The sequence below is a fragment of the Amblyomma mixtum genome, chromosome 4 (genome assembly GCF_055824585.1).
Source record: "Amblyomma mixtum isolate Tamu chromosome 4, ASM5582458v1, whole genome shotgun sequence".
Classification (NCBI taxonomy): domain Eukaryota; kingdom Metazoa; phylum Arthropoda; class Arachnida; order Ixodida; family Ixodidae; genus Amblyomma; species Amblyomma mixtum.
This window is the reverse complement of record NC_143015.1, coordinates 154,611,094-154,626,502: the sequence shown is the minus strand read 5'-3', so window position 1 is coordinate 154,626,502 and position 15,409 is coordinate 154,611,094. Positions and strand designations below refer to the sequence as shown.

Below are 15,409 nucleotides of genomic sequence, written 5' to 3'. Positions count from 1 at the left end.
ACAGCACAAGGAGTCCGGGGTGGCATTTTGGCAGCGGCAGCGGTGAGAATGTGGGAAGTTGAAAACGACATCCAGATCACTGTGCGAGACTGGCTGTTTAACCAAAGAATGTTCGGCTGCAGCAATGGCAGAGTCGTCGAAAGCACAGGTCGGCGGAACAGACCTGTTCGTGCCGGCATGGCCCAAATCTTACTTCCAGCGGTGAAGTTTTTTATCTCAATCTCTTCCACAAGGTGTGACACGAGTCAACGCAAACTGTCTCAACGGGCTCCTTATGCTGTCGCATAATAACTTTTCGATTAGTGCACCATCTTTAGCGTTTTCTTTCAGCTGCTTTCTATGATCTGCATCTCTTTCTCGCAAAAAGCTGACAATATGAATTACAGTGTACCCTCGATAATTCAAATTCGAAGGCCGCTGAAGATCTATCCTAGTTACAAGGAGTTCCAATGAGAGGAAGTCTTTTTAATACTACACTTAATGTTGATGGTCCCAAAGTAAAGGTTCAGATAATCATAATTTCAAATTTAGTGATTGTAATACAAACAGTTAGCCAAGTAAGCCAGTATCTATTAAACAAAGAAAGGAAAACAACAAGGATGAAACAGGAAAAGGACAAGACACGTCTAACTAATTACTGAATTTCTTATCAAAGTGACCTACAAACTTTGCAGCAAGTCACAAGCAAGTCACGAGCGTCTCATTCATTTTCTATGCTGTCCCAGTTGTTTTTTGCACTCTCTAACACAGACCCAACAAAGCCCTTCAATTTAAAAGTCATGTTTTAAATTTGAAAGCTTGAGAACTTAGAAAAGAAAAATGCACAAACACAAAAGAGAATTTCAGGCATATGCACACAACCAAAACGGGTGCGGATTGTATGCGTCCAATTCTCGTCCCTCCTATGCTGCACAGAACTGTTTTTTAAGTTTCTCGATGGGCCAACTAGAACTAGCCCTGACAGCTATTAAGATGCCAATGCAATCTTAATAATTAATGCCACTATACACACAATCTTTTCTGCCAACATTATCACGAGCCCATTTACATTCACCACAGGATTAACCCTTTCAGGCGCCATTTTTTGTTTTCACTGAAATCGATTATTTTTTCACCTAAGTAGTATATTCAGGCCTCAAGAAAGGGAATTTGTTAGTTTTCGAGCGTGAAAGACCAGCAGGTAAGTTTTTACAACGATGTGGAGAATTCCGTACAAAGTGTCAGATTTGTTAGAAACAGTAACATCGAAATGTTGTCGTGTGTCAGGTAAACGCCCTAGGGATCATGGAATCGCTTTGTGTTAGGAAGATTCACATTATGCTCGAAATTGAGCAAAAACAATCGATGTTTTCACTCGCGGCAAAATCTGTCTGCACAAAAACGGCGGACAAAGTGCTACCTAGCTCACTCTTATGTGAAATATTATTTACTGCATTTACTACGTGGTACAAAAAAGCAACTTATTTGCAACAAGAAGGGTGCTCAATTTGACTGAAATAATGAAATCACTGTTAAGTTCTTCAGTTTCTCAGAAAAAGGTGTAAGTTTGCCGCTTACACATTTGTGTACCTGAAAGGGTACACAAGGGTACAAAGGGAAAGCGCCTGAAAGGGTTAAGGCCTCCCCAACGGCTGTCCAATTTGCCCAGTCCTATGTCAGCCGAGGCCACCCTAGACCCGCAAATGTCTTTATCTGCCCATCGTGCTGTCTGCCGTCCCAGATTACGTTTCCCCTCTGTTTGGAGTCTACTCTGTAATCACCATAAACCATCAGTTATCTCCTGCTCTCTCCATCACATGTCCTGGCAAAATCCATGTCCTCCGTTCTATCTCTACCGAGATATCATTATCAAGAACCCAAACTGCTATCTTTCCGTCTCCTGACACTACCCATATACTTTTCCACTCCTCACCTCGTAGCGATGTCCTCAATTCAATTTCAAGCTTTTTCGTTACCCGAACTTCATATTAATGTACCTGACTAGGATAAACAAAGTGGCACTACTGTCAGCACCCAAGAATAGGTTGGTTGAAACAATTATTAGGCATCCTTACTGTTTTGTAAGCAACATGTATTTGATTAAACCATCAAAACTCAGGGCATTATCTGGATAAGGGCATTACAATAAAATAAACACATCCTGAAAACAGCTGTAAAGCAATAAAACAAAGGGAGGCAATAACAACTAGTGCGGTATAAACAAACAAAAAAAGCGATGGAAAAGACGTGTCACACTACCTTTCAAAGAACGGCTTCTGATCCCCAGATCTGCTACTGCTAAAGTCTGCGTTAGCGGCAAACTGCTCTCCCCGCACGCTGTCATAGCTTGGGTCTGAGGTGTTGAGGGCAAACTCCAGCTCCACCTGGGAAACACAGTGTGGGTTAGGACAGTGGGTTAGGATCCTTCTGATAAACAGCAACAGGCTGAGACCTCGCACCTTCCGAGAGAATCTCGGCTCTCGTTTCAGCGTCCCACAAATGAGAGCGTCTGGCACCGACTCTCTTGTCTCGAAAAAAAAAATCAATTTATTAATGAAGTCACAATTAAGAACTCGTCACGGAATCTGTATATTTGTGTGCCGATTCTAAAAATGTCCTTTAATTTCATGATGTAATTTTTATGCCTGTATTTTGTGAAGAGCTTTGAAAAAAATTCCTTGCGGGAAACTTGCTGAAATGTATGCCATTGGGTTCTCCTGATACCAAGGAATGCAATAAGGCTAAAATTGTCTTTCTGCCTATCACAGAACTTAAGTTATAGGGTTTTGAAGTTGTCGCTCCAGAAATGACAAGAAAAGTGTGTATTCCTGTTTCTGAAGTGGCAGCTTCAGTACCCTATTACTCATGATCTATGATAGCCAGCATGATAATTTTACCCTTATTGCATTCCTTGGTGTCAAGAGAACACAATGGCATGCATTTCAGCGAGTTTCCCGCAGCAAATTTTCTTCAGGACCCTTTGCAAAATACTTGCATAAAATTTCACAAATGCGCAAGGAATTGTTTTACATGACATTAGACGACATATCTAAAATCAGCGCACAAAAATACATGTGCCCTGAAAATTTCATAGCTATGACTAGATTAATAAAATTTTCTTTTTAAGACCAGGCTCTCCCTTAACATGGACAAATTTCAGTACAGTCTGAGTGGGCAACAGAAACAAATACAGAAATATAAAAAAATAGTAAAACTGGTTTGGTTTGGTTTATGGGGTTTAACGTCCCAAAGCGACTGAGGCTATGAGAGACGCCGTAGTGGAGGGCTCCGGAAATTTCGACCACCTGGGGTTCTTTAACGTGCACTGACATCGCACAGTACACGGGCCTCTAGAATTTCTCCTCCAAAGAAATTCTAGCCGCCGCGGCCGGGATCGAACCCGCGTCTTTTGGGTCAGCAGCCGAGCACCATAACCGCTGAGCCACCGCGGCGGTTTAAAATAGTAAAACTATACAGCACATTGCCAAAGTAAACAAAAGGTGTTAAGTTACTGACATAGCCACGTAACGTCAAATGTGAGTCGCTCGAAGTGCAGTTAAAAAAAATGCATAACATTAGGATCACAGAACCAACCTAATTTTTACGCCATACTTCTTTTGCCCTCCCCGGCAAGCCAAACCTAAGAGGTAATTTTTTTATTTTTCCGTTTTGAAATCACCGCACACTCCTTAAAGGGGTAGAGACACAAAATTTTTCTTAGTTTATTTCTGCTTTGGAATTACGCATAAGACATTAGTAAACATAGATCTCTGCATTAAATTTGCCTATGCTCAGCAAACAATTTACAATTGATTTTCCGCTCCCATACAGTTTTGGTTTCGTTTTCAGTTGCTAAATGATGGTTGCAACGCCACAAGTGAGTATCAGACCACTTGACGCACATAAAAACTACAATATAATAGATAACTGTCTAGTCACTGTCATTTTGGCTTCCGGAGAAGTTTACTGTGAGAACTGGCGTGAATTAAAACAACAAAGCAGCGACTGTATTGCACATTTTGTAAGCCTCATGTGATCTGAGACTAACTTGTGACGTTGCAACCATCGTTCGGCAACCTGAAACCAAAACTACACAGTAAAAAAAATTCAATTACAAATTATTTATTGACTGCTGACAAATTCCACGCAGTGGTCCATGTTTATTAATGCTGAACGCATTATTCTAAAGCAAAAAAACACTAACAAAAATTTAGTGTCTCGACCCCTTTAGAGGGATACTGAACAAAACTTTTGGAGCTGCTCTTTTAGATGTAAACAAGAGCTTGACTGCTAAAATTGATAAATGCGACAAGCATTTTAGCGAAAAAAGGCGGATGGCACGTTTTTTTCGCGATTTGTTGCCATATCGCTGTGCCTGGCGGCCGCCCGTGGAAGCTGCAACCAGATGTCACAACACCCGCATGCCCACTGTTCCCACAGGAGCACGATTGCCATCGCTACTCGCGGGTTTTGCCAGTTTTGCGTCTCAGACGTCGGGAGCCTTATCGTTTGGTCTACCCAAACTGCAGTGCGACATCCCGCGTGACGCGACCGGTTGCCTGTCGGACGAGGGTGTCATGACGTCACGCTCTTCACCTCACGCCAACCGGGAGGACTTGGCGGGCGGTCATGAAACATCAAAAATAAAACCATCCGCTGAAAAACATGCGAAGTGATGACTAGATTTCGGTGTAATCACATACCGAGAATTTTTTCTGAGCGTATTTGTTCAATTTGAAGATTTTGCTTCAGTATCCCTTTAAGGGGGGACCCTGGTCTTGAAAAGAAAGTTTTTATTAATCTAGATATAGTAATGAAATTTTCAGGCCACATGTATTTTTGTGTGCTGATTTTGGATATGTCATTTAATTTCATGTAAAGCAATTCCTTGAGCACTTGTGCAATTCTTATGCAAGTATTTTGGGAAAAGTTTTGAAGAAAATTTGCAGCAGGAAACTCGCTGAAATGCATGCCATTGGGTTCTCTTGACACCAAGGAATGCAATAAGGGTAAAATTATCACCCTGGCTATCATAGAACTTGAGTTATACGGTACTGAAGTTGTCGCTTCAGAAATGAGAAGAAAAGTGTGTATTCCTGTTTCTGAAGTGGCAGCTTCAGTACCCTATAACTCAAGTTCTATGATAGCCAGGATGATAATTTTACCCTTATTGCATTCCTTGGTGTCAAGAGAACCCAATGGCATGCATTTCAGCGAGTTTCCTGCAGCAAATTTTCTTCAAAACTTTTCCCAAAATACTTGCATAGAAATTTCACAAGTGCTCAAGGAATTGTTTTACACAAAATTAAAAACATATCTAAAATCAGCACACAAAAATACATGTGGCCTGAAAATTTCATTACTATATCTAGATTAATAAAAATTTTCTTTTCAAGACCAGGGTCGCCCCTTAAAGGGACCATGAAAAGAATTAAAAGCCGCTTGCAAATGTTAGAAGTGATGCTCAGAAGCATTCACACCAAGTATGAGTCTTCGGAACTCAGCCGGCAATTTATTATGAATTTTTAAAAACCGTGTTTTTCAAAATTCGCGGGCCGCTTGGTGTCTTCGTAGGGAGCAATTCTGAAACCAAAACCGGGAAGATAGACGTCACTAGTCCCATGACGTCGGCAGGCCACCACACGCTGTCATTCGCTAGAGCCGCCGCAGCTTCGACGTCACGGGCACACTTCCGGTAGCGGTGAAAATCGTCTGCTCGAGCTGCCGCGCGACCCCCTGGGGCAAGCGCGAGCGAGGGCATTGCCTTCGCGCATATGGTTTTAATTTACCTCTGCCGCCTCTTTCTGTCGCGAGTTCGGGAGCCACTAGCAGTGCCTTTTTCGACCGCCCAAGATGAATACGCCTTGCTGTGTCGTCGGCTGCAAACCCAGTGACTGGCGAGGTGTTGAACTCAGGCATGTTACTCCTAGAGACGTGCGTGAGCGAGCAGCCTGGATGGAGCGCATCGGACTGCCAGCGTCGCACGCACGCCTAAGACTCCGCGTTTGCGGTCGACACTTCGCACCTGACGCTTACTACTATAACCCAGCGCTCGTTCGATAGTCAGGCATGAATGTCAAGCAGCTGAAGCTTCGACCGAAGTCGCTGCCGACACTGTTTCTTCCCGCCGGGAAGGTGAGTTTCCAGCTTACAGCGATCGGTATGGACGTTTACACGATATGATCTGCGATGGAAGACAATTTTATCTACGAGAACTTAAAAAAAGGTGCCGCATTTACTTAGGGCACAGGACGAATTCGAAACGTTAGCTGTCGCGGAGGGCCTTGGCCTGACGGCTACGTACTGCTGCTGTTCACATTCGGCTGCTGCTTCGACATGCAGACTCGGTCCAGACCTTCTTTGACTCTCCCGTCCGTTTTACGACCGTAATACCGTATGTTCCTTGTGTTCTAAGTCGGGCGGCGCGATTTTGCGATCCCGCAGCCGGGTGTCCAACATCATTCGAGAGCTAGGCTCAGTATATGCACGGTGTTTCACACCAAGACTTGGCAGCATCGGTGTGACGGCCGAACCAGCGCACAAAAAAATAAAGCATTGTGTGAGCCGGGAACAGGTCCGGGTCCATTCTGCCAACTAGCAAAGAAACCCGACGCGCGCCGCAATCCAAGAAAGCGCCGAGACCGTAGAGACGCTGCCGACGCACGCTGCTCCTCGCGAGTGCGACAACCGGAAGTTGTAAACCGAACGTCAGCGAATGACGTTTTCATGGGCGGAGCCCAGTCCCGGAGCTGTTTTCTTTATTTTTTTATGGTGCCCCGCGCGTACGAGTTGAGGGGGGAGAGGAGGAGGGTGATTTTTAATCGCCTATAACTTCGTTGTTATTGATGCTAGCTCAAAAATTCTTGCGCTGGAGTGACGAGTGATGGATTGCCTATCTTTACATAATCTCAATAAATTTGTTTCATAGTCCCTTTAAGCAGTGAGAAAGATGAGAGCAACTGTCAACACAAGCCCAGAGCATGTAAACAAGAGGAAGCATCAAGCAACAAAATCCATGCATACAATCGCGATAACTTTAAGCAGTGTCTTTTTATGTGAATAGAAAGTAACGGCTGCAGGATGGCACTGCATCAGCCCCTCACTCTCGGTTCTCAGAAACTCTAATTACTGTAATTATTCATTTCCTCTACCTCTGCCCCCCCCCCCCCCATCTACACATTTCTACTGTTACCTTGCCATCATGCTTTCTCCATGTAACAGTGACACTGAGTGTGCAAAGGAAATTTTTAAAAATTTGTAACTAAACAGCGCTGCACAACTACCTTTTCCTGCTTTGGCTTGACCCTGGCTGCAACACACCGTTCTTCATTGTAGGAACGACCAACTGACCGCTGTGGATACTGGAGAAGGTACAGGTTCTCGGCCAGAGCCTTCGATATGTACACATCCACCTGCAAAAAGAACATTGCGGCTAGAGTGGTTATGCGTAATGGCAGAACTGGTTAAACACCTCACTGATGCAAACTTGAATGATGAAAACTTTCACCAAGGGGTTGTAGACACCTGTTACCATTATATGATTCAGTAGCACGTTCCATGAAGACTTGAGTTAAATGTTGTCCATGATTTCATTGAGACATTGTTTTCGTGCAGATGCTTTTCCACTGCTACGCCTCACAAACATGTGTACATCATCATCATCATCATCATCATCATCAGCCTGACTACACCCACTGCAGGGCAAAGGCCTCTCCCATGTCTCTCCAATTAACCCTGTCCTTAACATGTGTACAGTCCCAACAAAATCAAAGACCAAAACCAATCACCTGTTGCTGATGAGCAGATAACGCAGCAGACAGCATTCGTTTTCATATCAATTTGCCTGTATGGGTTTGCATGCAACAGAGTTTGTCATGAAAGAGAAAAAGCCTTCATGCAAACAACCTCTGGGTGTACACTACCTGCTAGACTTGAGTGAGCATCATATTCAATGCAGGTTGGAAAAAAACGCCATCACTGAGGTGACTTCCAGAGAAATTTGAAACCTAGAACCATGCCACGCAGTACGAGACTAGTTTCATGACTCATCTACACCCCAGTAGGTAGAAAATAGTGCTACATAGTCAATGTAATTCTGCCTTGACAGGATTAGTCTTCTACTTAGTCTTGGTTTGGTTTATGGGGTTTAACGTCCCAAAGCGACTCAGGCTATGAGGGACGCCGTAGTGAAGGGCTCCGGAAATTTCGACCACCTGGGGTTCTTTAACGTGCACTGACATCGCACAGTACACGGGCCTCTGGAATTTCTCCTCCAAAGAAATTCTAGCTACAAAATCTACTGCAGACATTAGCAAAGCTATGCACGTGTTGAGAAATCACCTACGCTAACTAGTGCTGAAAACATAGCCTAGTTGACAGTAAAGCAAGAAACGCGTATTTGACCACAAAAGTGTCCCTTTGCTGCGCAGTTCACAAGTACCGCAGGTGCGATTCGGAATTCCTTTTTATTGCTACAGAAGGAAAATTCCTGGAATGGAAACAGGACAAATCCGAGAAGCTGCCACCGTTTTCCTGAACAAAAATGTTATGCACTACGCCACATGAGCTGCTCCTATATGGACGGCGCAATCGCAGCACTGAAGAGAAATTTCGCAGAACAGCTGGTCAGAAGCTAACCCAGTAAGGGTTAAAGAGAAAGGGGATTTTTTTTTTTTTTTTTTCAAGGCAGCAACAAGTTATCGCGTCTGTTGCTAATAGTCCTCCTGGGACGAAAAAATAGCACGGTTACACAATCTTTCGAAAAGTTTTTTTTTTTTTAATGCAATCTTGACTGAACGCTAGACAGCCCGGCTGATAGTGATACAAGCGTTTAAACTTGCTAGTTTCACAATAGCACGAAGGCGCACTAACTTAAAGGGCCGTCTCGTCTTGCAGATACACATGTGCGGACTCGTTCCCAGCGTTATCGAAAAGCAGCATGCATACACACCTCGATGCAGCATTGCATTTAATTTCGATTACGTTGCCCAAGGTGTCAGGTTAAACTGACAAGACAACGAACAGTGCGGTTTTTGCTTACAGCTCCGGCGTGCGTCGCAAAGGCATGGTTCCTCTACTTTCCTACTGAACCCTACACGCCATGACGCCGGAACTTGCAATTTTATTTACCTAAACAACTAGTCTTATCAGGTTACTTTCTAGCACAAACATCAATCTAATTTGATGCAAAGCCTCAAAAGCCTTAGACAGATATCCCAACATGCGAAATCGCAAGACCACTGCCATGTGTCACCGAGCATGCATCACTGGCGTAATCAGCACCACGTCGGTTCATAGAATTCGCCAGTTGGGGAGATCGAGCGAGGATTGCTTGTGAAAAATAAGAGCGCAGATGCGATAATTAGAATAATTACAGTACCTCTTGAACGACAGTGTCGTCATCTTCACTGTTCGCGGCAGCAGCAGCCATGGAAGCCGCCATACTGGCCGGTCACGGGTTGCTGGACGAGATACAGCGCTTGTCTAAACCTAGCGAAGGTCAGGTTAAGCGCGTGCATGCTATCACTGTCATGGGTGATTTTCCTGCACTCTCCGGACAAGAAGAGTCATTAGATGTATCGATAAATTTTAAAGTAGAAAGTAAAAGCGCAAAATTTGTTTAAGAGCCAAAGCCTGCATTCAGGGTGAAAGCGGCATAGAGTTAACTCGGAAAGCGGGAAGAGTCACTCTCAAACTCAACGGCGACATATTGGGTCCCATTCTGCGGCGGCGGACCGCTTCGAAGCAAGAACTGCGGTTACCGCATGGAATTCCGCAAATCTGATGTTCTGCTAAGACAGTGTGGTACCAGAGATTGTTTGAACACTTAATCGGGGCTAGTTACGATGAATTATATCACCTGTCGCAGCTCATCTGCAGACAAAATCAGCGTCTTGTAAACAGTCGCCGCCACATGGAACAACTAAATTCGAGCTGCATTTGCACATTCCCCAAAGACTACCGTTCAGGCAGCTTTTCGTTCGCCATGAAATCATAAGATCAACCTGGTCTGGGTAGAGTGTACTAGAATTCTAGTACACTCTCTAGTCTGGGTCAAACCATAAGATCAACCTGGTCTGGGTACCCGCCCACGCGGGAAACTCTGGAAACGAAGGGGTCGACCGACTAGCCCGAGGACTAACCAACCGGGCGGCAGGCCCCACGGACCCAGACGCTCTTGCCGAGGCTCCCCAGACCTTTGCCGAAATTACCAACCTCTACAGAGAGATGAGACGCCAGTTCCCGCCTCCACACCCCGACTTGAATCGAGCGCAAGCCACCTTGCTCCGCAGGTTGCAGACACACTCTATCCTTAGCCATTCTAGACTTTCACTCATCACAGACGGGGAATACGACCCCGTCTGCCAAAATTGTTACCAGGAATAAATCGCCACCCAGGCTCACATCCTCTGGGGTTGCGCGGGAAATCCGCCCCCTCGAACCTTACTGCCAGCTCCCTCCGAAGACGGATGGAACCAACTCCTCAAAAGGCCAGACAAGAGCATCCAACTGGCACTCATTTCGTGGGCCCAGGAAGTCGCCCCCACCTGGGGGCCACACCAAGCCCACCTGCCCTAAATCCCGCCAATCTATGGCAATAAAGTTGTTTCTCTCTCTCTCTCGCCATGAAATCAAGTGCGAGAGGTCGCCTTTGACGGCTGCAATTATGAGGACCTTGCATACTTTGGAGAATTGTTGGTTTCCAGCCCTGCTTGACCTGCGATTCCCACAGCCGACAGCGCCATGGGAAGGCAGGGGTTAAATTCAAACCTGACAGGACACATCCAAATTTACGAAGCGCTTTCTTCAGAACCTGACGTCAAGGAGGTTTCCCTGCAAGGCAGCCGTATTGTTTATGGCGTTTTCGCTGGCAAGAGTATGAGCAGCTTTCGTCTCTGCATTATGTTATCTATTTCACAAAGGCAACAGAGGAAGAAAAAACGCGTGTTGCCTTCCGCTGTAGCCCAGTTCGCCTGGTGCTACTAGCAACGTTTCTAGTTTATTTTGCTACAGAACGATAGTCTAAAGTAGGAGCCTTAATTGAGGAAGGTCTACATGGCTACTGGATGGGAAAGGGGGGGGGGGCAGGAATTTTGCTGGGACCTTCCCCCAACCTTGCTTTTTTCCTTGGCGTACGTGAACTTGATTCTTATTGAACTTGATTCTTATGAGTACTAATTTGTTTCACTACCCCCATTCCGAAATAAAGGACAAGCAAGAGACCTCTTTTCCTTGCAAGTTTTATTCTCAAAAAACTGGTTCCACAACATTCACTAAATTAATATTACTGCCCGTTAAGGTTCCTCAACGTCCATTGGCGCCATCTCAAACGGGCGCGACGAGCCAAAATCGCTACTCACACACGCGCACACACACACAGACATACCATTCGCACACACTCTTCACGTTGGCGCGCAAGCACGTCGCTCGCGCTTGCTGTTTTCTTGTAATTCTGTACATGCATAAAAAAACAAAAAAAGACTCTAGAACAGCTGAGAATTCATGAGCCCTCCCCCTCCCATGCGCTGGCTTCTCACGTCGACTCCTCCCACGCAGACAAAGAAAACTAAAGTGGCAATCGTAGAGGACTTGATGGAAAAATGGATTCGGCAATGCGCGACACAAACCCCCTCGGGAGCACACACACACAGCCCTAAGGCAACCGTTACCCCTTCTTCCCGACTACAACACAAGGCAAAGCAAAAAAGACGAGTTCAAAACAAGGAGTTTAGAGCGTAGTACATACAGACTGCGATCACTGTAGCTGAGTGCACTGTAGCTGTAAGCAGTTGCAGTAGACAGTATACACCATGATAAAACTATCGTTAGTCATCTGCTGTGCCCAACAAAGCTCCTCAAAGAGAACATAAGACATATGAACAAGGTGGGGATGACTTGCACCGCACACGCTCTCAAGTTTGGACACTGATAATCCACAGAACGTGGCAAAGAATAAAATTTACAGAACTGTCACCGAGCTGAGGCCCCTTGTAAATGCTCAACCCCACCAAATCGTCTAGATGTCCTTCCAACAAGTCTTGTTTACCGCATCAAACCATCCCGGGGGCTCTCTATTACGAAACGCATGTCACAATTGTCACGATTATGCTAATGATCCAAAAGGCACCGGCAACTACAAAAGAAATCACACTGGGTAAAAAGCCTCAGATGTGTACACGGGGGGCAATATACAAAAATGGCAAACTACATTTCCCTTTCCCACAAATAAAGAGGGAGGGAAGATAGAAAACGTAAGCGTGCAACACATTAAAAAATGCAGGGTGTAAAAAACCTCGCAGTACACAAAGCACAGGGGGAAGGGGGTGCCAATGTTTCACGACAACCAACCTAACCAATTGTGCTTGCCTGTGAAGGCAACGCCGGCAATCAGCTTCACGGCTTCGTTTCGCACCATGCATGAACAGGGACCAATACTTGAGCGTCGCTTTAAACCGCTAAAAAAAAAAAAGTTGGCGACACAAAATAACACACCCAGACGCCCCCACTGCTACAATGCGATTCATTGCTGACAGATGGGGCACCCCTCCCCACTATTTAAATGCGAGGTGAGAACAAGAAAACATATACAAAGAACACACGCACGCAGCAGAATGACAATGTCGAAAGGCTTCATTCGGCCTTCTGCTGCGCCTTGCTACTGCAACTCAAGGACGTTGCATTCCAGGCTCCCAGTGCCTGTGCTACAGCGTGAACAAGACAACTTGCGGGCTTCTTTCAAGGCATCAAAACTTCTAAAAAAAACGCAACACAATTAAGACATGTGCTAGCAGCACTAATAACGAGCCACTGAAAACTAGCGGCACTAACCAGGGACATGGATCAAAGAGAGACTCGTTGACTAACAACATTATCACTGCCCATGGCGTGCCTGCAGTTCTAGGTTCGGCTGATAAAACCCAATTCATTCCCGTTGACTGCCGCCTACCGGCTCCTTGGAGTCCAGTGTAAGCACCGAACAGTTGTCACGTGACAGTATGCAACATGGATGCCCGACAATACGAAGTGGAAAGAAATTTCGGTAAGGAAGGGGGAGGCATTTGAATATGTCGAGGGGTAAACATGATGCCATGAAAAAAAAAATAAAGAAAGAAAATTAAAGAAGGTGAGCATTCAAAAACGCTTGTTTTGGGCAGAGAAGAACTGAAGATGTTAATAAGAAGGCAATCCTTGCCTCAGCTTTGCTCTAAGGTCCTAAGACTTGGTGGCACTCGAAGAAAAATCGAGGTAAATGAAGGAACAAATGAATTGAACACGCGCTCGCAAAAAAAAAAAAAAGAAGGAAAAGCTACAGGCCTAAAAGTCGATCGAGAACGTGGAGGACAAAATTTTGTCCCTCTGCCTTCGAGAACTTTCGTGAAATAAAAAAATGAACAAAAGACGCTTAGGAAGCAGGCTTCCCAACTACTAGCCAAAAAAGTACAAGGTCTGCCTGTGCAGGAAAGCCAGGTTTAAGTGCCAACTGGAAATAAAATGCAAAAAAAAAAAAGAAAGACGACATCAATGGAAGGATGCATCAGATTTGGGAAAACGGAAAGGAGCAGGAACCAATAAGGGCATCCAATATGAAGAATAAAAGAATGAAAGCCTGTAACAGCAAAATGCCATCAAAAATGAATTCGCCCAAAAGTGAACGAAAGGCCACAGTTAAAGCGAGCCACAGCCACGCACAGCTTGGGGGCACATGCAGTGAAGAGGAAGAAAAATACAAGGTAAAAAAAAAAAATCTTAAAGGAGAGGGCTTAAGGGGGGGTGACTCAAAATTATGAAGCACAGCCAAAAACTACACCCACAGACATAGGCACACTAACAAGCCAAGGACAGGGATATGAAAGGAAAAGTGTGTGTAGAGGGCAAGGTGAAAAACATGACTGCTAGCGAGAGGGGGGGGGGCACATGAAAAAAAAAAAAAAGATGGGTGCCCCATCAACTGAGCCGCCGAGAACGTCCTCTTCCGAGAAACCCCGCTTTCAAGAGCCCGGTGCGCAACAACGCTACATAAGACGACGTGTGCACACGCGTGCCCCCAGTTGTCGCTGTGGTCGTCTCGAGGGGGAGGAGGAAAAGGAGGAGAAGCCACGCGCGCGCTGCACGCCAGAGGAGGAGAGAATGCGGAAGCGAAGAGGGAGGGGGCGGGGCCACAGCCCGCTGGAGAGCGTTTCTCTTTTCCTTTTTTTTGTTTGTTTCCGACCCCCCCAGAGACAGTAGAGTGCCGTCGCCACTCTGCCGCCGCCGCCGCCACCGCTGCCGTCGTCGTTGCCAGATGCCGGGGGCCACCGGCCGTGTGATGGTGGTGGTGCAAGAAGTGTCATCATCCGCGAGCACACCTGGCGTCTCCGCTGCAACTGCAACGATGCACAAGAGAGGAAACCCAGGAAGTTTACGCATAACAGGGGGCAAAAAATCATCACCACCCTGACTACACCCACTGCAGGGCAAAAGACTCCCCCATGTCTCTCCAATTAACCCTGTCCTTCGCCAGTTGCGGCCACCGTATTCCTGCAAATTTCTCAATCTCATCCGCACACCTGGATTTCTGCTACCCCTTGCTCCTTGCATACTCTTGGAATCCACTCCGTTTTACCCTTAAGGACCAGCGGTTATCTTGCCTTTGCATTACATGCCCTGCCCAAGCCCACTTCCTCGATTTCACCTAGGATGTCATTAACCTGCGTTTGTTCCCTCACACACTCCGCCCACTTCCAATCTCTTAACGTTACACCTATCATTTTTCTTCCCATAGCTAGCTGCGTTGTTCTTAACTTAAGCTGAACCCTCTTTGTTAGCCCCCACGTTTCTGCCCAATAGTCGAGTACCGGTAAGATGTTGTAGACTTTTCTCTTGTGGGACATTGGCAAACTGCCATTCATGATCTGAGAGAACCTCCTATATGCGCTCCACTCAATTGTTATTCTTCCAGTTATTTCTCTCTCATGATCCGGATCAACTGTCCCAGCCTGCCCTAAATAGACATATTGACTTACTACTTCCAGCCCCTCGCCATCAATTGTGAACTGCCATTCTTTTGCCAGACTGTTGAACATTACTTTGGTTTTCTGCATGTCAATTTTTAGCCCCACCGTTCTGCTCTGTCTGTCTAATTCATTGATCATACTTTGCAGTTCATGTCCCGAGTGACTTATCAAGGCAATGTCATCAGCGAATCGCAGATTACTTAGGTATTCTCCATTAACTCTTATCCACAACTGTTCCCATTTCAGGACCCGGAATACCTCCTGTAAACAGGCAGCGAATAGCATAGGCGAGATCGTGTCTCCCTGCCTGACACCTTTCCTTACTGCAATTTTCTTGCTGACTTTATGGAGAACTATGGCAGCTGTGCAATGGTTACAAATATTTTCCAATATTTTCACATAACACTCTTCAAATATTGGAAATGTACTGGCAAAGG

At 45.6% G+C, this 15,409-nt stretch overlaps 2 protein-coding genes across 5 annotated transcripts in view; both read right to left on the bottom strand.

Moving 5' to 3' along the window:
* The window catches only part of LOC149348858 (DNA-directed RNA polymerase III subunit RPC5-like), a 45,728-nt gene extending 36,218 nt beyond the window's left edge, over window positions 1-9,510 (bottom strand). The window contains exons 1-3 of the mRNA XM_089540968.1: window positions 9,359-9,510; window positions 7,263-7,391; window positions 2,239-2,363 (exon numbers count right to left, since the gene is read on the bottom strand). Coding sequence (XP_089397094.1) covers window positions 2,239-2,363; window positions 7,263-7,391; window positions 9,359-9,421 — 317 coding nt within the window. The 5' untranslated portion in view covers window positions 9,422-9,510. The remainder of the gene's footprint in view (window positions 1-2,238; window positions 2,364-7,262; window positions 7,392-9,358) is intronic.
* Window positions 9,511-11,202: 1,692 nt separating this feature from the next.
* Window positions 11,203-15,409, bottom strand: part of Usp7 (Ubiquitin-specific protease 7) — a 79,288-nt gene continuing 75,081 nt past the window's right edge. For all 4 annotated transcript variants that reach the window (XM_089588412.1, XM_089588410.1, XM_089588411.1 and 1 more), the window contains exon 27: window positions 11,203-14,342. The gene's annotated coding sequence lies outside the window, so the exon portion shown is untranslated. The remainder of the gene's footprint in view (window positions 14,343-15,409) is intronic.